The following is a 12,647-nucleotide window of genomic DNA, read 5'->3' on the forward strand; positions in this document are numbered from 1 at the left end:
ATTCTCCTGCCTCAGCCTCCTGAGTAGATGGAATTACAGGCATGCAGCACCATGCCCAGATAATTTTTGTATTTTTTTAGTAGAGACAGGGTTTCTCCATATTAGGCTGGTCTCAAACTCCTGACCTCAGGTGATCTGCCCACCTCAGTCTCTCAAAGTGCTGGGATTACAAGTGTGAGCCACAGAGTCGGCACATCTGCTATTACTGATCACATGCTAGGTCACAAAACAAATCTCAGCAAACACAAAAGAATTCATACTGTACAGCCTATGTTTCCTTGCCCCAGTGACTTTTAATCAAGAATAGTAATAACATAACCAAAAGTGCTTTATATATTGGCAAATTTAAGAACATCCTTGTAAATAACTTATGTGTCAAATTTGAAAATATTTAGAATGGAGTAAAATGAAAGGTAAATACACTTAAGGGAAACAGCTAAAACAGTAAATTGAGGGGAATGTTACAGCTTTTTTCTGAGTCTGTTTCATCCTGTTATAACAGGTACCACAGACTGGGTAGTTTACAGTCAACAGAAATTTATTGTTCTGAAGGCTGGAGAGTCCAAGATGGAGGGGTCACATGTGGCAAGGGGGTTGTTTCATCATCCCACGGTAGAAAAGCAAAACGAGGGTGGGAGAGAGAACAAGAGCGAGAGATCAGACTCGTAGCCTCAAGCCCTTTTATTTTATTATTTTGGTGTTTTTTTTTCCCGAGACGGAGTCTCGCTCTGTCACCAAGCTGGATTGCAGTGGCATGATTGCAGCTGACTACAACCTCCGCCTTCCAGGTTCAAGCAATTCTCCTGCCTCATCGTCCCGAGTAGCTAGGACTACAGGCATGTGTCACCACACCTAGCTAATTTTTGTATTTTTAGTAGAGACGAGGTTTCATTATGTTGGCCAGGATGATCTCAATCTCTTGGCCTCGTGATCCACCCGCCTTGGCCTCCCAAAGTGCTGGGATTACACATGTGAGCCACCGCGCCAGGCCATCAAGGTCTTTTATAATTTACATTAATCCATTCATGAGGTCCCAGCACCATCACCTGAACACCTCCCATTAGGCCCCCATCTCCCGTAACTATTGCATTGGGAATTAAATTTCCAACACATGTTTTTGGGGGAACACATTCAAACCATAACAGCTTTAAACACACATGTTAAAATCTACAGCCATATCACCCTGAATGGTTTCAATCTTGCCTAATCTTAGAAGTAGAGTTGAGCCTGGTTACTACTTGGATGGAAGACTGCCTGGGAATATTGGGTGCCAGAGGCTTTTTTTTTTAAGTGCTTTATCTAATTAAGGAGGAAGAGGACGTGAAGGAGGAGTAGAAGGAAGATCTTAAGAAGAAAGATAAAAGCAGAAGAGTTCAGTATTCAATTTAAGGAATTAGAAATAGAATAACAGAAAACCCACAGAAAGCAGAGGATATAAATGATAATGATATAAGCAGAAATTGATAAAATAGAAAACAAAGGAATAATAAAATAAACAAAAACTTGGTTCTTTGAAAAGACTAATAGGCAAACTTTCTGACAAGGTTGATTCAGAAGGTATAAATAATACAGTGAATGAGGACAGGACAGAGACAGTAGAGATTTCTTTAAAACAGTATCAACTTAAAATTGTTATGACAATAAATTTGATCGTTTACATAAAATGAACGATTTTCTAGAAAAATAATTTACAAAAACTGATTAAAGAAAAAATAAAAAACTTGAGTATACCAGTGTAACGGGTTGAATTGCGTTCCCTTGAAAGAGAGACGTCGGAGTTCTAACCCCCAGTGCTTCAGGATGTGACCTTATCTGGAAATAGTCTTTGCTGATGTAATTAGCTAAGATGAGGTCATCTTGAAGTAGGTGTGCCCCTAATCCAAAATGGTGTCCTCCTAAGAGGACCGCCATGTGAAGATACAGAGGGCACCACATGAAGATAGAGGCAGAGTTGGGGTGATGCATCTATAAGCCAAGGAATGTCAAGGATCTCTGTCTATCATCAAAAGCCAAGGGAGAACATGGAAGAGATTCTTCCCCAAAGCCTCTAAAAGGAACCAACCCTGGGGATCCTTTGATATCAGACTTCCAGCCACCACAACAGTGAGATTAAATCTCTGTAGTTTTAAGCTGCCCAGTTAGTGGGACTTTGTTCCAGCATCCCTGGGAAACTAATACAATCAATAACCACTGGAGTGACTGAAATGACAGTTTAAACCCTAAACACACACAGATCCAGTTCAGCCTCCCCATTGCCTAGACAAGTAAACGGAAGCCCCGCAGCTCCCCAGAAAGCTGGTGAGGTAGCATGTGGCATCAGGGAGCAAGCAGATGTGGTCCACACCATGCTCTGCAATAGGACAGTTGGTCCCCATGTACTTTTCCCACTTTTCATAGGCTTGTCTTTTCTTCCCAGGTGCATCAAGGTGATGGAAAATTAATTCTCTACCCCAACGAGAATGTCTATCAGATTTTCTTTCCTGATGGGACAGGCCAGATACAGTATCCACAGAAGCACAGGGATGCCCGTATTGACATATATTGGCACCTAAAATGTCTGATTCAGGGTGTGGGGTTTGACTGAGGTGGGAGGTTTGACTGAAGCCTGGATCATCTGCAGGGCCCTTCCTTTTCCAGCGAATCCCAACGACTGACTGCTTGTGCCTTAACCTTCTCCCAGTTATCCATCAGGAAACCTGGCTATGCTCATCTTACATGTGAAAATGAAAAAGTTCACATACATCATTCTGGAAGACAGTCTAAAAGGGTGGATCCGGGCCCTTATCAACAACTCAGGCAATGCCACCTTCTATGATGAAAAGAGAGACATCTGGTAAGCTTGGCTCATAAGTCCCTAACACTCCTGCCCATGGAAAAGCAGCTGGAAAAATTGAGGCCCCCAGATTGGATGAACTTCCTCTCTCCTTGCCTCAGACTTCCACGTGTTGGAAATGGGAGAATGAGCACCATGATGGACCAGTTTGTCAGGTCCCTGACCTCAGAGTAGGTCACCATTGCTCCCCCGTGGGTGAAACAGCAGTCAAGTCTCCACAGCAACCATATTCTATGGGTTTCATCTCCTAAGCACCTCTTGAGAGTCACCCTTGTGAGAATTACCTTAGGAAGACCCAGTGCCTCCGTGTTCTGGGTGCCTCAGAGAGGAGGGTTTGGTGAGGGTTTGGACACATGCATAGAGTCCGTGGTCCAAAAGGTGACTTCTAAATATTTCACTATAACTGAACTTAGTTCTTAAGTTCCCATTTCTGGTAATGGTGGAAAACCATCTTACCAATTCAAGACAACTCAGTCACTTCAAAATGCTTCCCCATCTCTTTAAGGCAAGGACTCTCTTTTCAGGATTTTCTCCTTCCCTTCCTCTTTCTAAGAGGTCATGGTGTGGGGATTTATACTTTTTTTTTTTTGAGATGGTGTCCTGCTCTGTCACCCAGGCTGGAGTGCAGTGGCGCGATCTCAGCTCATTGCACCCTCCGCCTCCTGGGTTCATGTGATTCTCCTGCCCCAGCCCCCTGAGTAGCTGGGATTACAGCCATGCTCTGCCACTCAAGGCTAATGTTAGTATTTTTAGTAGAGATGGGGTTTTGCCATGTTGGCCAGGCTGGTCTTGAACTCCTGACCTCAGGTAATCCACGCGCCTTGGCCTCCCAAAGTACTGGGATTACAGGCATGGCCACCACGCCCAGCCAAGGGGCTTAAACGATCTTGGATCAACTTTATACTTTCTTCTTGCTAGTCAAAGCCAAACATAATTCCAAAAAAAGGATTTTCAAGCTGCAGAGTTTGGTTTTTAACAATATTTTCTCTACTGTGAGCCTTTTTACACACCGTTTCCTGATTGTCTTCTTCGTGGAAGTATCTGCCCTCCCCGAACGCCCTGTATATAGAAAATGCTCTCCAAGAAGTGGACCAAAATCTTGGGTACAGAAAGCACAAAGGAGTTGGGGCAAGAAACTCTCAGCTAATTACCTCAGAGAGGATCTGGTGACAGATCATCAAGCAAACCAACATCAGGAAGGGAAGAGCTCCTCCTCTCAGTCCTACCAGCACGTCCCGGCACCTCTGCACATGAGCATCTGGATGAGAGACAGATGCACAGGGCCCGCCTCTGTGAATAGACTGCCCCACCCAAACTGATTCCTTCCCCAGAGACACCTGCTCCAGAGAAAAATGTTACCCACAGAGCTCGGTCTCTGAGGGAATTCTTCAGCAAAACTGCAGTGTCATTGACACTAGAAGATTTTATGGCAAAGCCTCCCAGAGTCATTTGTCAACACAAAGCCACTTGGCCAAGGCCCCAACCCTAACTGCTAGAATTTCCTCAGCACTAACAGGGCTTCCCCGCGGTACCTCGGGCACTGGGAGGGACTTAGAGCCAAACTATTTCAAGAGCTGAATATTTCTTAGGTCACTTTTGATTTTCATTTCCTCAGGGAAGATGGAAGGCGTGGCTGTCCTTTGCCAGGTGTGTGGAAGCTAAAATTCAGCATTGCCCTTGACTCTCAGCCCAAGGAGTCTCAGGCCAGGCTTCCCACCTGGGATCAGGGTCCCACACAGTGTTGAGGCCTGTCCAAACCCAGGGTCCTCGGTGGGTGGGTTCTATTCATTCCACAGGTCAGGATCTTTTTACCCCCCTGAGCAGGAACTTCCCAATTCTGACCATTCCTAGATGTTCCCGATCCCATCTTCCTAAGGGAGACTTAGCCCAGAGCTGGGCACCCATATTTACCATATCTATTCCTAAGCAATGAGAACTTACCATATCTATTTCCTAGGGAGTAGGGGATGGCCTAGTGTTGCTACTGGAATCCTAGGTTCTTTGGATCTCCCAGGATAGAAATCAAGAGAGATCACCAAACACAGCAGCAAAGGAAAGTTTATTTCAGCTTGTGCACAAGGGAGCCAGCACTAAGAAAAGGAGTCGGCTACGCCCTGAGCGTAATGTGTGGGTTGGTTTTCTAGGGTCTGTCTATAGGGAAGGGTTATGACAGGGCATGTATAGGGGCAGTTTTTCTAGTGCTTGCCACAGTGGCTCAACATGCTCCTTCCTTCATCTGAAGTAGCATTAGCACTTTCAATCTCCCACCCCAGGTGCGCTTTTTAGCATGTAAATAAGGAAAGGCTAACTGTAAGTTGGCGTTTAAGTCTAAGGGCTTCAGGGAAGTCCATAGCCACCTGAAATAGGAGCTTCTTGGTCTCTTGTTACTGACTGGTTAAGAGTTAGCTAAGACCATGCAGCCTGCCCATCTCTGAGAACTCTGATGGGAGCCATTTAAAAGGTTAAAAGCTAGCAGGATCTGCTCCCCAAAGTGAAGAAGAGTCCTCTCTGTGCTCTCCTCTCCATCAATGATAACAAGGAAATGTTAATGTTTTCTCAGTTATTGCTGTGTATAGACATTTAATCCCTACACAGCCCTCTGAACAAAGTACTGTTACGATCTGCATTTTACAGTTCAGGAAACGGAGACAGAGATAGGTGGAGTGACCGGCCCATGGCCACAGTTTGCAAGTGGCACAGGCGGACTTTGAACTGAGAGCCTGGCTCCAGAGCCCAGGTTTTGGTTTGTTCATTTGCTATTTTTATAATTTTGGTACCAAAGAGCCCAGGTTTTTAATTCGCTACTGTGTACACAGCCTCTGATTTAGAGGAGGAATGAGGTTGAACAGGCTGGGCCTCAAGACGAAAGGACTTCGAAGTTCGCTTTTTGTTCAACGGGCAGTGGGAAGCAACAGGGGGACTTGGGACTGAGTGACTGGAAGTCCACCCGGAGGTGAGCAAGGCTGCCCGTAGCAGGCATCTGAGCCACCTTCTCACTCCAATGACGCCCCTTGTTCTGTAAAGGTTCATAGATACAAAGTGACCCCCAAATGCAGAGGGAGCTGAGAAACCAAAGAACGAGGCAGACAAATCCAGTTTGTCTGTATCAGGTAATTTCCCAGGGGAACTTACAGAAGTCTGGTCCAGGGTGGATGCAAGACAGGTAGATCTCCACATCAAAACCTCCCAGACCCAGGCCCTGCATCTTGGGGAAAAAAGTATACATGCCCTGGAAGGAATGCGTAGGCAGCTATAGGCGTCAAAGCCTATCATGTATGCAACAACATCAAGGGTTGTTTTCAAAGAAAGGCAAAACTTAGAGTGAATAGGTATTTCTAGATAAAGTACAGTACATCGCCACGCCCTGGACAGCCCAAACAAGGCCTGGCAGACTGAGTAACCCAAGCTCCCCAAGCCCTCCTTCTCCAGACTAATCCAGGCCTCAGCATCGCTTCCTTTCCTCATGTCATTCCCCAGAGATGCCGCTTCCCCAAGGGCACCAATTCTAGGAAGTGCCCTGTTGGGATTGGAAAAGCAGAACCCAGGGCCAGAGAGATACGATGGGTTTGAAATGCCAAAAGAGGGTGGCTCAGAAGGCAGGCAAGCCCCAGAGAGTAGGATCTGGAATGAATGGGAGAGAAACCCATCCACCCTCCATTCCCTTGTACCTATCAATGTGGGTGCCCTGCATAGGGCTGGCAGCAGGAATTCAGCAGAACAGCAGACAGACAAGGTCCCTGCCCTCAGAAGTTTGTGTTTTAGTGAGAAAGAACAGATGATGGACAAATACAGTTAGTTCTCATGATTCATATTAGTTATAGTCTATAAAGTCATTGAGGGCACTGAATGGAACTCCTTGCTCCTAGGGAAATACATACATACATACATACATATATATCACTCATGTGGAACAGTGTGCCCGGAGCAGGGGGAAGTTTTGAGTTTCCCAGTGTGCACACTGCCGGCTGAGATTGAACAAGACCAGGCCCTGCCTTCCTGCTCAGCTCTCCTGCAGAGACAGAGGTATGGGGGACAGGACAGCGTAGTGCAAGAATGCAGCTCTGGGGCTGGTGGGACAGGGTTTGAATCCCAGCTCCAGCATCCCACCGTTACTGGGATAGCCTCTGGAAAGTCACATGATACTTCTGAGCCTCCTATTCTTTTTTGTAAAATAGAATTTTTTTTTTTTAAAGCAGTATCTTGGGCTGGGTGTGGTAGCTCATGCCTGTAATCCCAGCACTTTGGGAGGCTGAGGTGGGTGGACCACGAGATCAGGAGTTCAAGACCAGCCTGGCCAAGATGGTGAAACCCCATCTCTACTAAAAATACAAAAATTAGCTGGGCATAGTGGTGGGTACCTGTAATCCCAACTACTCGAGAGGCTGAGGCAGAGAATTGCTTGAACCTGGATGGCAGAGGTTGCAGTGAGCCGAGATCACACCACTGCACCCCAGCCTGGGCAACAGAGCGAGACTCCATCTCAAAAAACAAAATAAAAATTAAAAAGCAATATCTAGCAGGATGGGCTGCTTTTAGGATTTAAGATGATAACCTATGTGAGATGTGTGTGTGTGTGTGTGTGTCTCCCCTAGGAGCTATGGGTTGGTTCGGTATTTGCTAAATCGCTGGCTTTCTAGAACCTAACTCAGTGAACAATGAGAATTTTTATCTATTCCTAAATTATCTGAAGGAAACTAACAAGGCATGGCAACGGACAGTCCCGTAGGGAACCGGGGGGCTGCTCAGGCCAAAGAGGTGACATCTAAGCTGAGACCTAGAGGATAAGTAGGCGCCAGCCATGCCATGTGAGGCAGGGGATCTTTGCAAACAGAGGGCAGAGCATGGCAAAGCTGTGAGCAGGAAGAGGCTACGTGTGCCAGAAACTAAAGGAGAGGGAAGGGGGTGGGGCGGGGCCATACGGTGAGGCCAGCACAGAGGACAGCGCCTGGTGCTGGGTTGGTTGTCCATGTTGGAGCTTCTCCTACCCATCAAGTCCCTGTCAGTCTTTCTGCGGCCAAGTGGGGGAAATGAAAGGGAAGGAGAGGAGGAGCAGCAGCAGCCTGGGGCTGAGCGCCTTGGTTGCCTGATGTGCTTTCTCTTTGTCCAGGTTGAACCTGAGCTCCAACCTGGGCTACTACTTCCCCAAAGACAAACACCAGAAGGCCTGGAACTGGTGGAACCTGAACATCCATGTCCACGCACCCCCTGTCTGGCCCATCTCCATGAAAATCAATGAGTACATCCAGGTACAAATAAGGAGCCAGGATAAGATTATCTTCTGCTTCACCTATGAACAGAAGCGGATTTGTTTAAATCTGGGCACCAGGTACAAGGTAAGGGCACGACTCCCTACACCCTCCACCAGGTGGGGTGCTCACCTGTACAAAGGCCACTGCTGACTTGGACGGGCCCATGCCACGGGTCTCCAGGCTTGTTCTATATATGCCAACCCATACAAAAACAAGGCCACTTTGCTTTGCCTGATGTTTAAGTACATACAATTGCATTCATGCAACTTCCCAGCACTGTGGCCTTAGGCTCTGAGGAAATTCACATCAAAATGCTCAGGCTAGCCTGGGAAGAATGAGTTGCACCTGTAACCCCAGGACTGTGGGAGGCCAAGACAGGTGGATCCCTTGAGCCTAGGAGTTTGAGACCAGCTTGGACAACGTACCAAGACTCCTTCTCTACAAAAAAATTTTTAACTAACTGGGCATGGGCCAGGCGTGGTGGCTTATACCTGTAATCCCAGCACTTTGGGAGGCCAAGGCAGGCAGATTACTTAAGGCCAGGAGTTCAAGACCAGCCTGACCAACATGGTGAAACCCCATCTCTACTAAAAATACAAAAAAATTAGCTGACCCCAGTGGCTCACACCTTTGATCCCAGCTACTCAGGAAACTGAGTTGGGAGAATTGTTCGAACCTGGGAGGCAGACGTTGCAGTGAGCTGAGATCACACCTCTGCATGCCAGCCTGGGTGACAGAGCAGGATCCTGCCTCAAAAAATAAATAAATAAATAAATAAAATTAACTGGGCATGGTGGCTCTTGCACCTGTAGCCCCAGCTACTTGGGATGCTAAGGCAGGAGGGTCACTTGAGCCAAGCATATGATCCTGACAATAAAACGAAGATGTCAACATGCATTATTGCACTTGACACAGCAGCTGTGTCAGAAGTCAGGTCCAGAAACAAGGGTGGGAATCTGTATCCCCAGCCCTGCTGCTGTGTCCTCTTCCTTTCCCCCGAGACACACTCATCTCTAAACAGATGGTCCCCTGGAAGTCTGAGGCACCTGCCCAGGCAGGCAGGAGAGGAGCAATGATGTCTGTTTCCTAAGGCTGCTAGAACAAATCAGCACAAACTAGGAGGCCTGAAATAACAGAAGGTTATTCTCTCAGACTCTGTGCCGAGTCTGAGATCAAGGTGTCCGTGGACCCACCATCCTCTGGAGTCTCCAATGGGGGGACACCTCCTTGCTCTCCCAGCTCTGGTGGCTCCTGGTGTTCTTGGCTTGTGGTGGCATCACTCCAGTGTCTGCCTCCACCTTGATGTGGCCTTCTCCTCTGTGTGTCTGTGTCAAACCTCCTTCTCCTTTTCCTTAAAAGGATACCAGTCATTGAATCTAGGGCCCACTCTAAATCCAGAAGGAGCTCATCCTGAGAGCCTTAGCTTAATCACATCCACAGAGACCCTGTTTCCAAATAGGGTCAAATTCACCGGCACTGGGGTTAGGACTTAGGCATCGCTTTTGGGGGACACAGTTCCACCTACTTGAAATGTTGAGGCTGGACCCCCAGAGCTCCAACTGTGGTGGGGGAAGAAGGCAGGTTCCTGAGGCCCTTCCTGAGTACCAGATTCAAGGAGAGGAATGAGGGTGTCTTTGGCTCCCACAATGAGGCCTAAGCAAGGTTCTGTTCCTTCTCAGCTCCCCCAACCCAATCCACATGGAAGGCTCCACTTACAGACCCCCCTCCAGAGAGGTCCCTGGGAGCAGGACTGCCTGTGCAGACAGATGGACAAACATGCCCCTGGGAGTGAAGCAGCTGAAGCACCAGGCTGATAACAGCAGACTGTGGCAGAACAGATGCAGCTGTGTACAGAGTATCTGAGAAGAGAAACAGGAGCCTGCTAGGTTTAGGGTGCGCAGCCACCCTGGTTTGCCCAGAACGGAGGAGTTTTCTGGGATATGGGACTCTGAGTGCTAAAACTGGGAAAGTTCCAAACAGGTCTGGCCTGCCGGCCCCCCTAGGTTCCCTCGCCTGCCAAGGCCTCCTATTTTGCAGGTGAATAATGGCATCCCAGCATCCTTGCCTAGCCTGGATTTCTCAGAGCAGCCAATCCAGTGAAGAAGAGGCAAGCACTACCAAGCCCGAGTGGCTGATTCCTACTCCTGCCATGGCCGGGACCTGCTGGGGCTGGACAACATGAGGGCTCGGGGCACCAGTCTTTGAATGGTGGAGGGAGGAGGGTGGGGGCAGGAAGGTGGTGCCCAGCAAGAGTGCATGAAGGGCTGCAGTGGACAGAGAGACCAGGGAGCCTGATACCTTGGAGAGCTGGAGTCCCGGGGAGGGGCAGCTGCACCTGTGCCGGGCATGTCCCAGATGAAGCAACTCAGCACCACTGTAACTAATCAGAGCCAAAGAAAGGAGACAGAGCCTGGCACAGGGTCAGCCCAGGCGGGCAGCAGCGTGCCCAGGGAAGAACAGGCACCTCTGCGCCTGGCCTCTCCACTTCCTGGATGACACCAGCCTGTGGTCCGAGCCCACGGTCTTCTATAAGATGAACATGGGTTACTGTGTGGCTAAAACAATCACAATATTGTGTGAAGACATTTCATACGCATAGGATTGGAGCGCACGGGTATCGCCCTGTATGATCCCCTCCAGGAGATTCTGTCCTCGGTCTTTTGCAGGCTTCAGACCCAGGCAGAACTTAGCACAGAGGCGGCCTCCCTGGGCCAGGCCTTCCTCTGAACAAAACCCAGATACACTCCCAAGGAGCTGAAGGTGGAGGCGGGGCTTGCAGGAAGCCACTGTGAGGCATCCCAGCCCTCCCAGGGCCCCAGCTTAGCCCCATGGTCAGGACCCCATGGGGAGAAGCCCGGCTGCCCCAGGAGAGCAGGGCCTTTGGAAGGCAGGTCATGCCAGGGCACCGGAGCTGCCTTCCCTCCGGTTAGGGCCGGGTGTGGGTGTGGCCTCAGCCTACATGACCTTGGTCCACGTGACCACAACTCCAGCCGAGTGAGTGTATTTGGAAGCAGCAAGGTGGCGGCAGGTGGCAGGTCTGGGAACACAGATCTGCTTTCTCGGGTGAAGGCTCGGGGAACACTTGGTCCTGGCCACAGGACGCCTGGCCTGGGGAGGGAGTGGGGCACTGCCCAGGCAGCGTGGATCCTCAGCAGTTCTCTGTAAATCCCGCAGTTTGTGATCCCAGAGGTGCTGAGCGAAATGAAGAAGACAGCCATCCTGGAGGCAGAACCCGGCCCAACAGCCCAGAAGATCCGGGTCCTTCTAGGGAAAGTGAACAGGCTCCTGAATTACGTAACGATCCCTGATCTGGAAAACTTCACAGAGGCCGTCAGGATGTCGCTGATGGACAACAAGTGCCTGAAGTCGTTGCACCCTCAATCCTGGTTTTAGGGCGGGGCTTTTCTGGCAAATGTCTTGGGAAGGTGGAGACCTTGGGAGCTCCAGGGGGAAAAAAAAACCCAAAAGCTGCTGACATGCTATAAGAGTTGGTTTGTAATTAGGGACCTGTCGAAGCTCCTTGGTTAGAAATAAACGTTTTTGGCAGGGGGCACTGACAGAATCTGTGGCTGAGCACAGAAAGGCTTCATAGCCCTGATCGACAGCACGGACTCAAGTTGTCATTTCAGTGACATGTCAATGCCTGTCCTGCCTGCTCCCAGTCACTCGCTCTGCAGAAGTTCTTATGTGGCTTTTAGAACCAGCCTTGGAACAACGACTGTGCTTAAAGCTCTTTTGTTAGCTGTGAGATCTCGGGCAAGTAGCTTTATACCTCGGTTTCCTCCTCTGTGAAATGGGCCTAGAAATAGCAGCTATCACCACAGAGTTGGGAGTATTAAATTAGTTAATACACACACAGTCCCGAGAACAGGGTCTGGCCCGTAGGAGCCACTCAGTAAGCGTCACTCCAATTACTGTCAGCTTGGCCCTTCCTTCAGGTCTGGGCAGCTCCCAGGAAGGGTTTGTCAGGTCTGCGGCTCTAGGCTGTGTCTGCTCTTCCTCGGGCCGCAAAGGCACAGCCCCTTCAGCTTCTCAGGTCTTCCTGCTCATGACGCTCCCTATGGTTACCGAGCGTGTGCACGAACCAGGCAGGCCTCATAAGCACTGTGCCGGCTCTAGCTCATGTGGCTCCAGGACGTGGACACTGGGATGCAGAGACGTTAAAGGACTCACCCAGGATCACGCACCAGTACGTGACAGTAAAGACCGATATTCCAGCCTACTCGACTCAACACCAAAGTGACATCACTGTGGTGATAATATGAGTATGTTTATGACCCCCACCACCAGTCCAGGGCATCTCAAAGACTCAAGGCCACTCCAGGTGCTACTGCCCTTATCCTACCTTGTTGCACGGTCCCTGCCCCCACCCCCACCCCACTCCAGGGAGCTCTGGAGGCCAGTCCCGGCTACTGCTGACTTGGCACAAATCATGCATCAGCCTGAGGGGGGTCCAGCCCCTCCTCCTGGCATTGGAGCCTCTGGGCACCACCCCAGAACACAGCACCTCCTCCTGAGGCTGAGAGAGGGGAGGGTACATGTGGCCCACTGCCTGGATCCCCCAC

The 12,647-nt window shown here is 49.4% G+C and overlaps 1 protein-coding gene across 1 annotated transcript in view; it reads left to right on the forward strand.

Annotated features, from left to right (window-relative positions):
- ERICH6B (glutamate rich 6B) overlaps positions 1 to 11,661 on the forward strand; it is an 80,376-nt gene extending 68,715 nt beyond the window's left edge. Inside the window, exons 12-15 of the mRNA XM_017535994.2 lie at positions 2,417 to 2,502; positions 2,681 to 2,833; positions 7,941 to 8,166; positions 11,257 to 11,661. Coding sequence (XP_017391483.1) covers positions 2,417 to 2,502; positions 2,681 to 2,833; positions 7,941 to 8,166; positions 11,257 to 11,475 — 684 coding nt within the window. The 3' untranslated portion in view covers positions 11,476 to 11,661. The remainder of the gene's footprint in view (positions 1 to 2,416; positions 2,503 to 2,680; positions 2,834 to 7,940; positions 8,167 to 11,256) is intronic.
- Positions 11,662 to 12,647: the final 986 nt, after the last annotated feature.

Source organism: Cebus imitator, unplaced genomic scaffold (genome assembly GCF_001604975.1).
Source record: "Cebus imitator isolate Cc_AM_T3 unplaced genomic scaffold, Cebus_imitator-1.0 Scaffold94, whole genome shotgun sequence".
Classification (NCBI taxonomy): Eukaryota; Metazoa; Chordata; class Mammalia; order Primates; family Cebidae; genus Cebus; species Cebus imitator.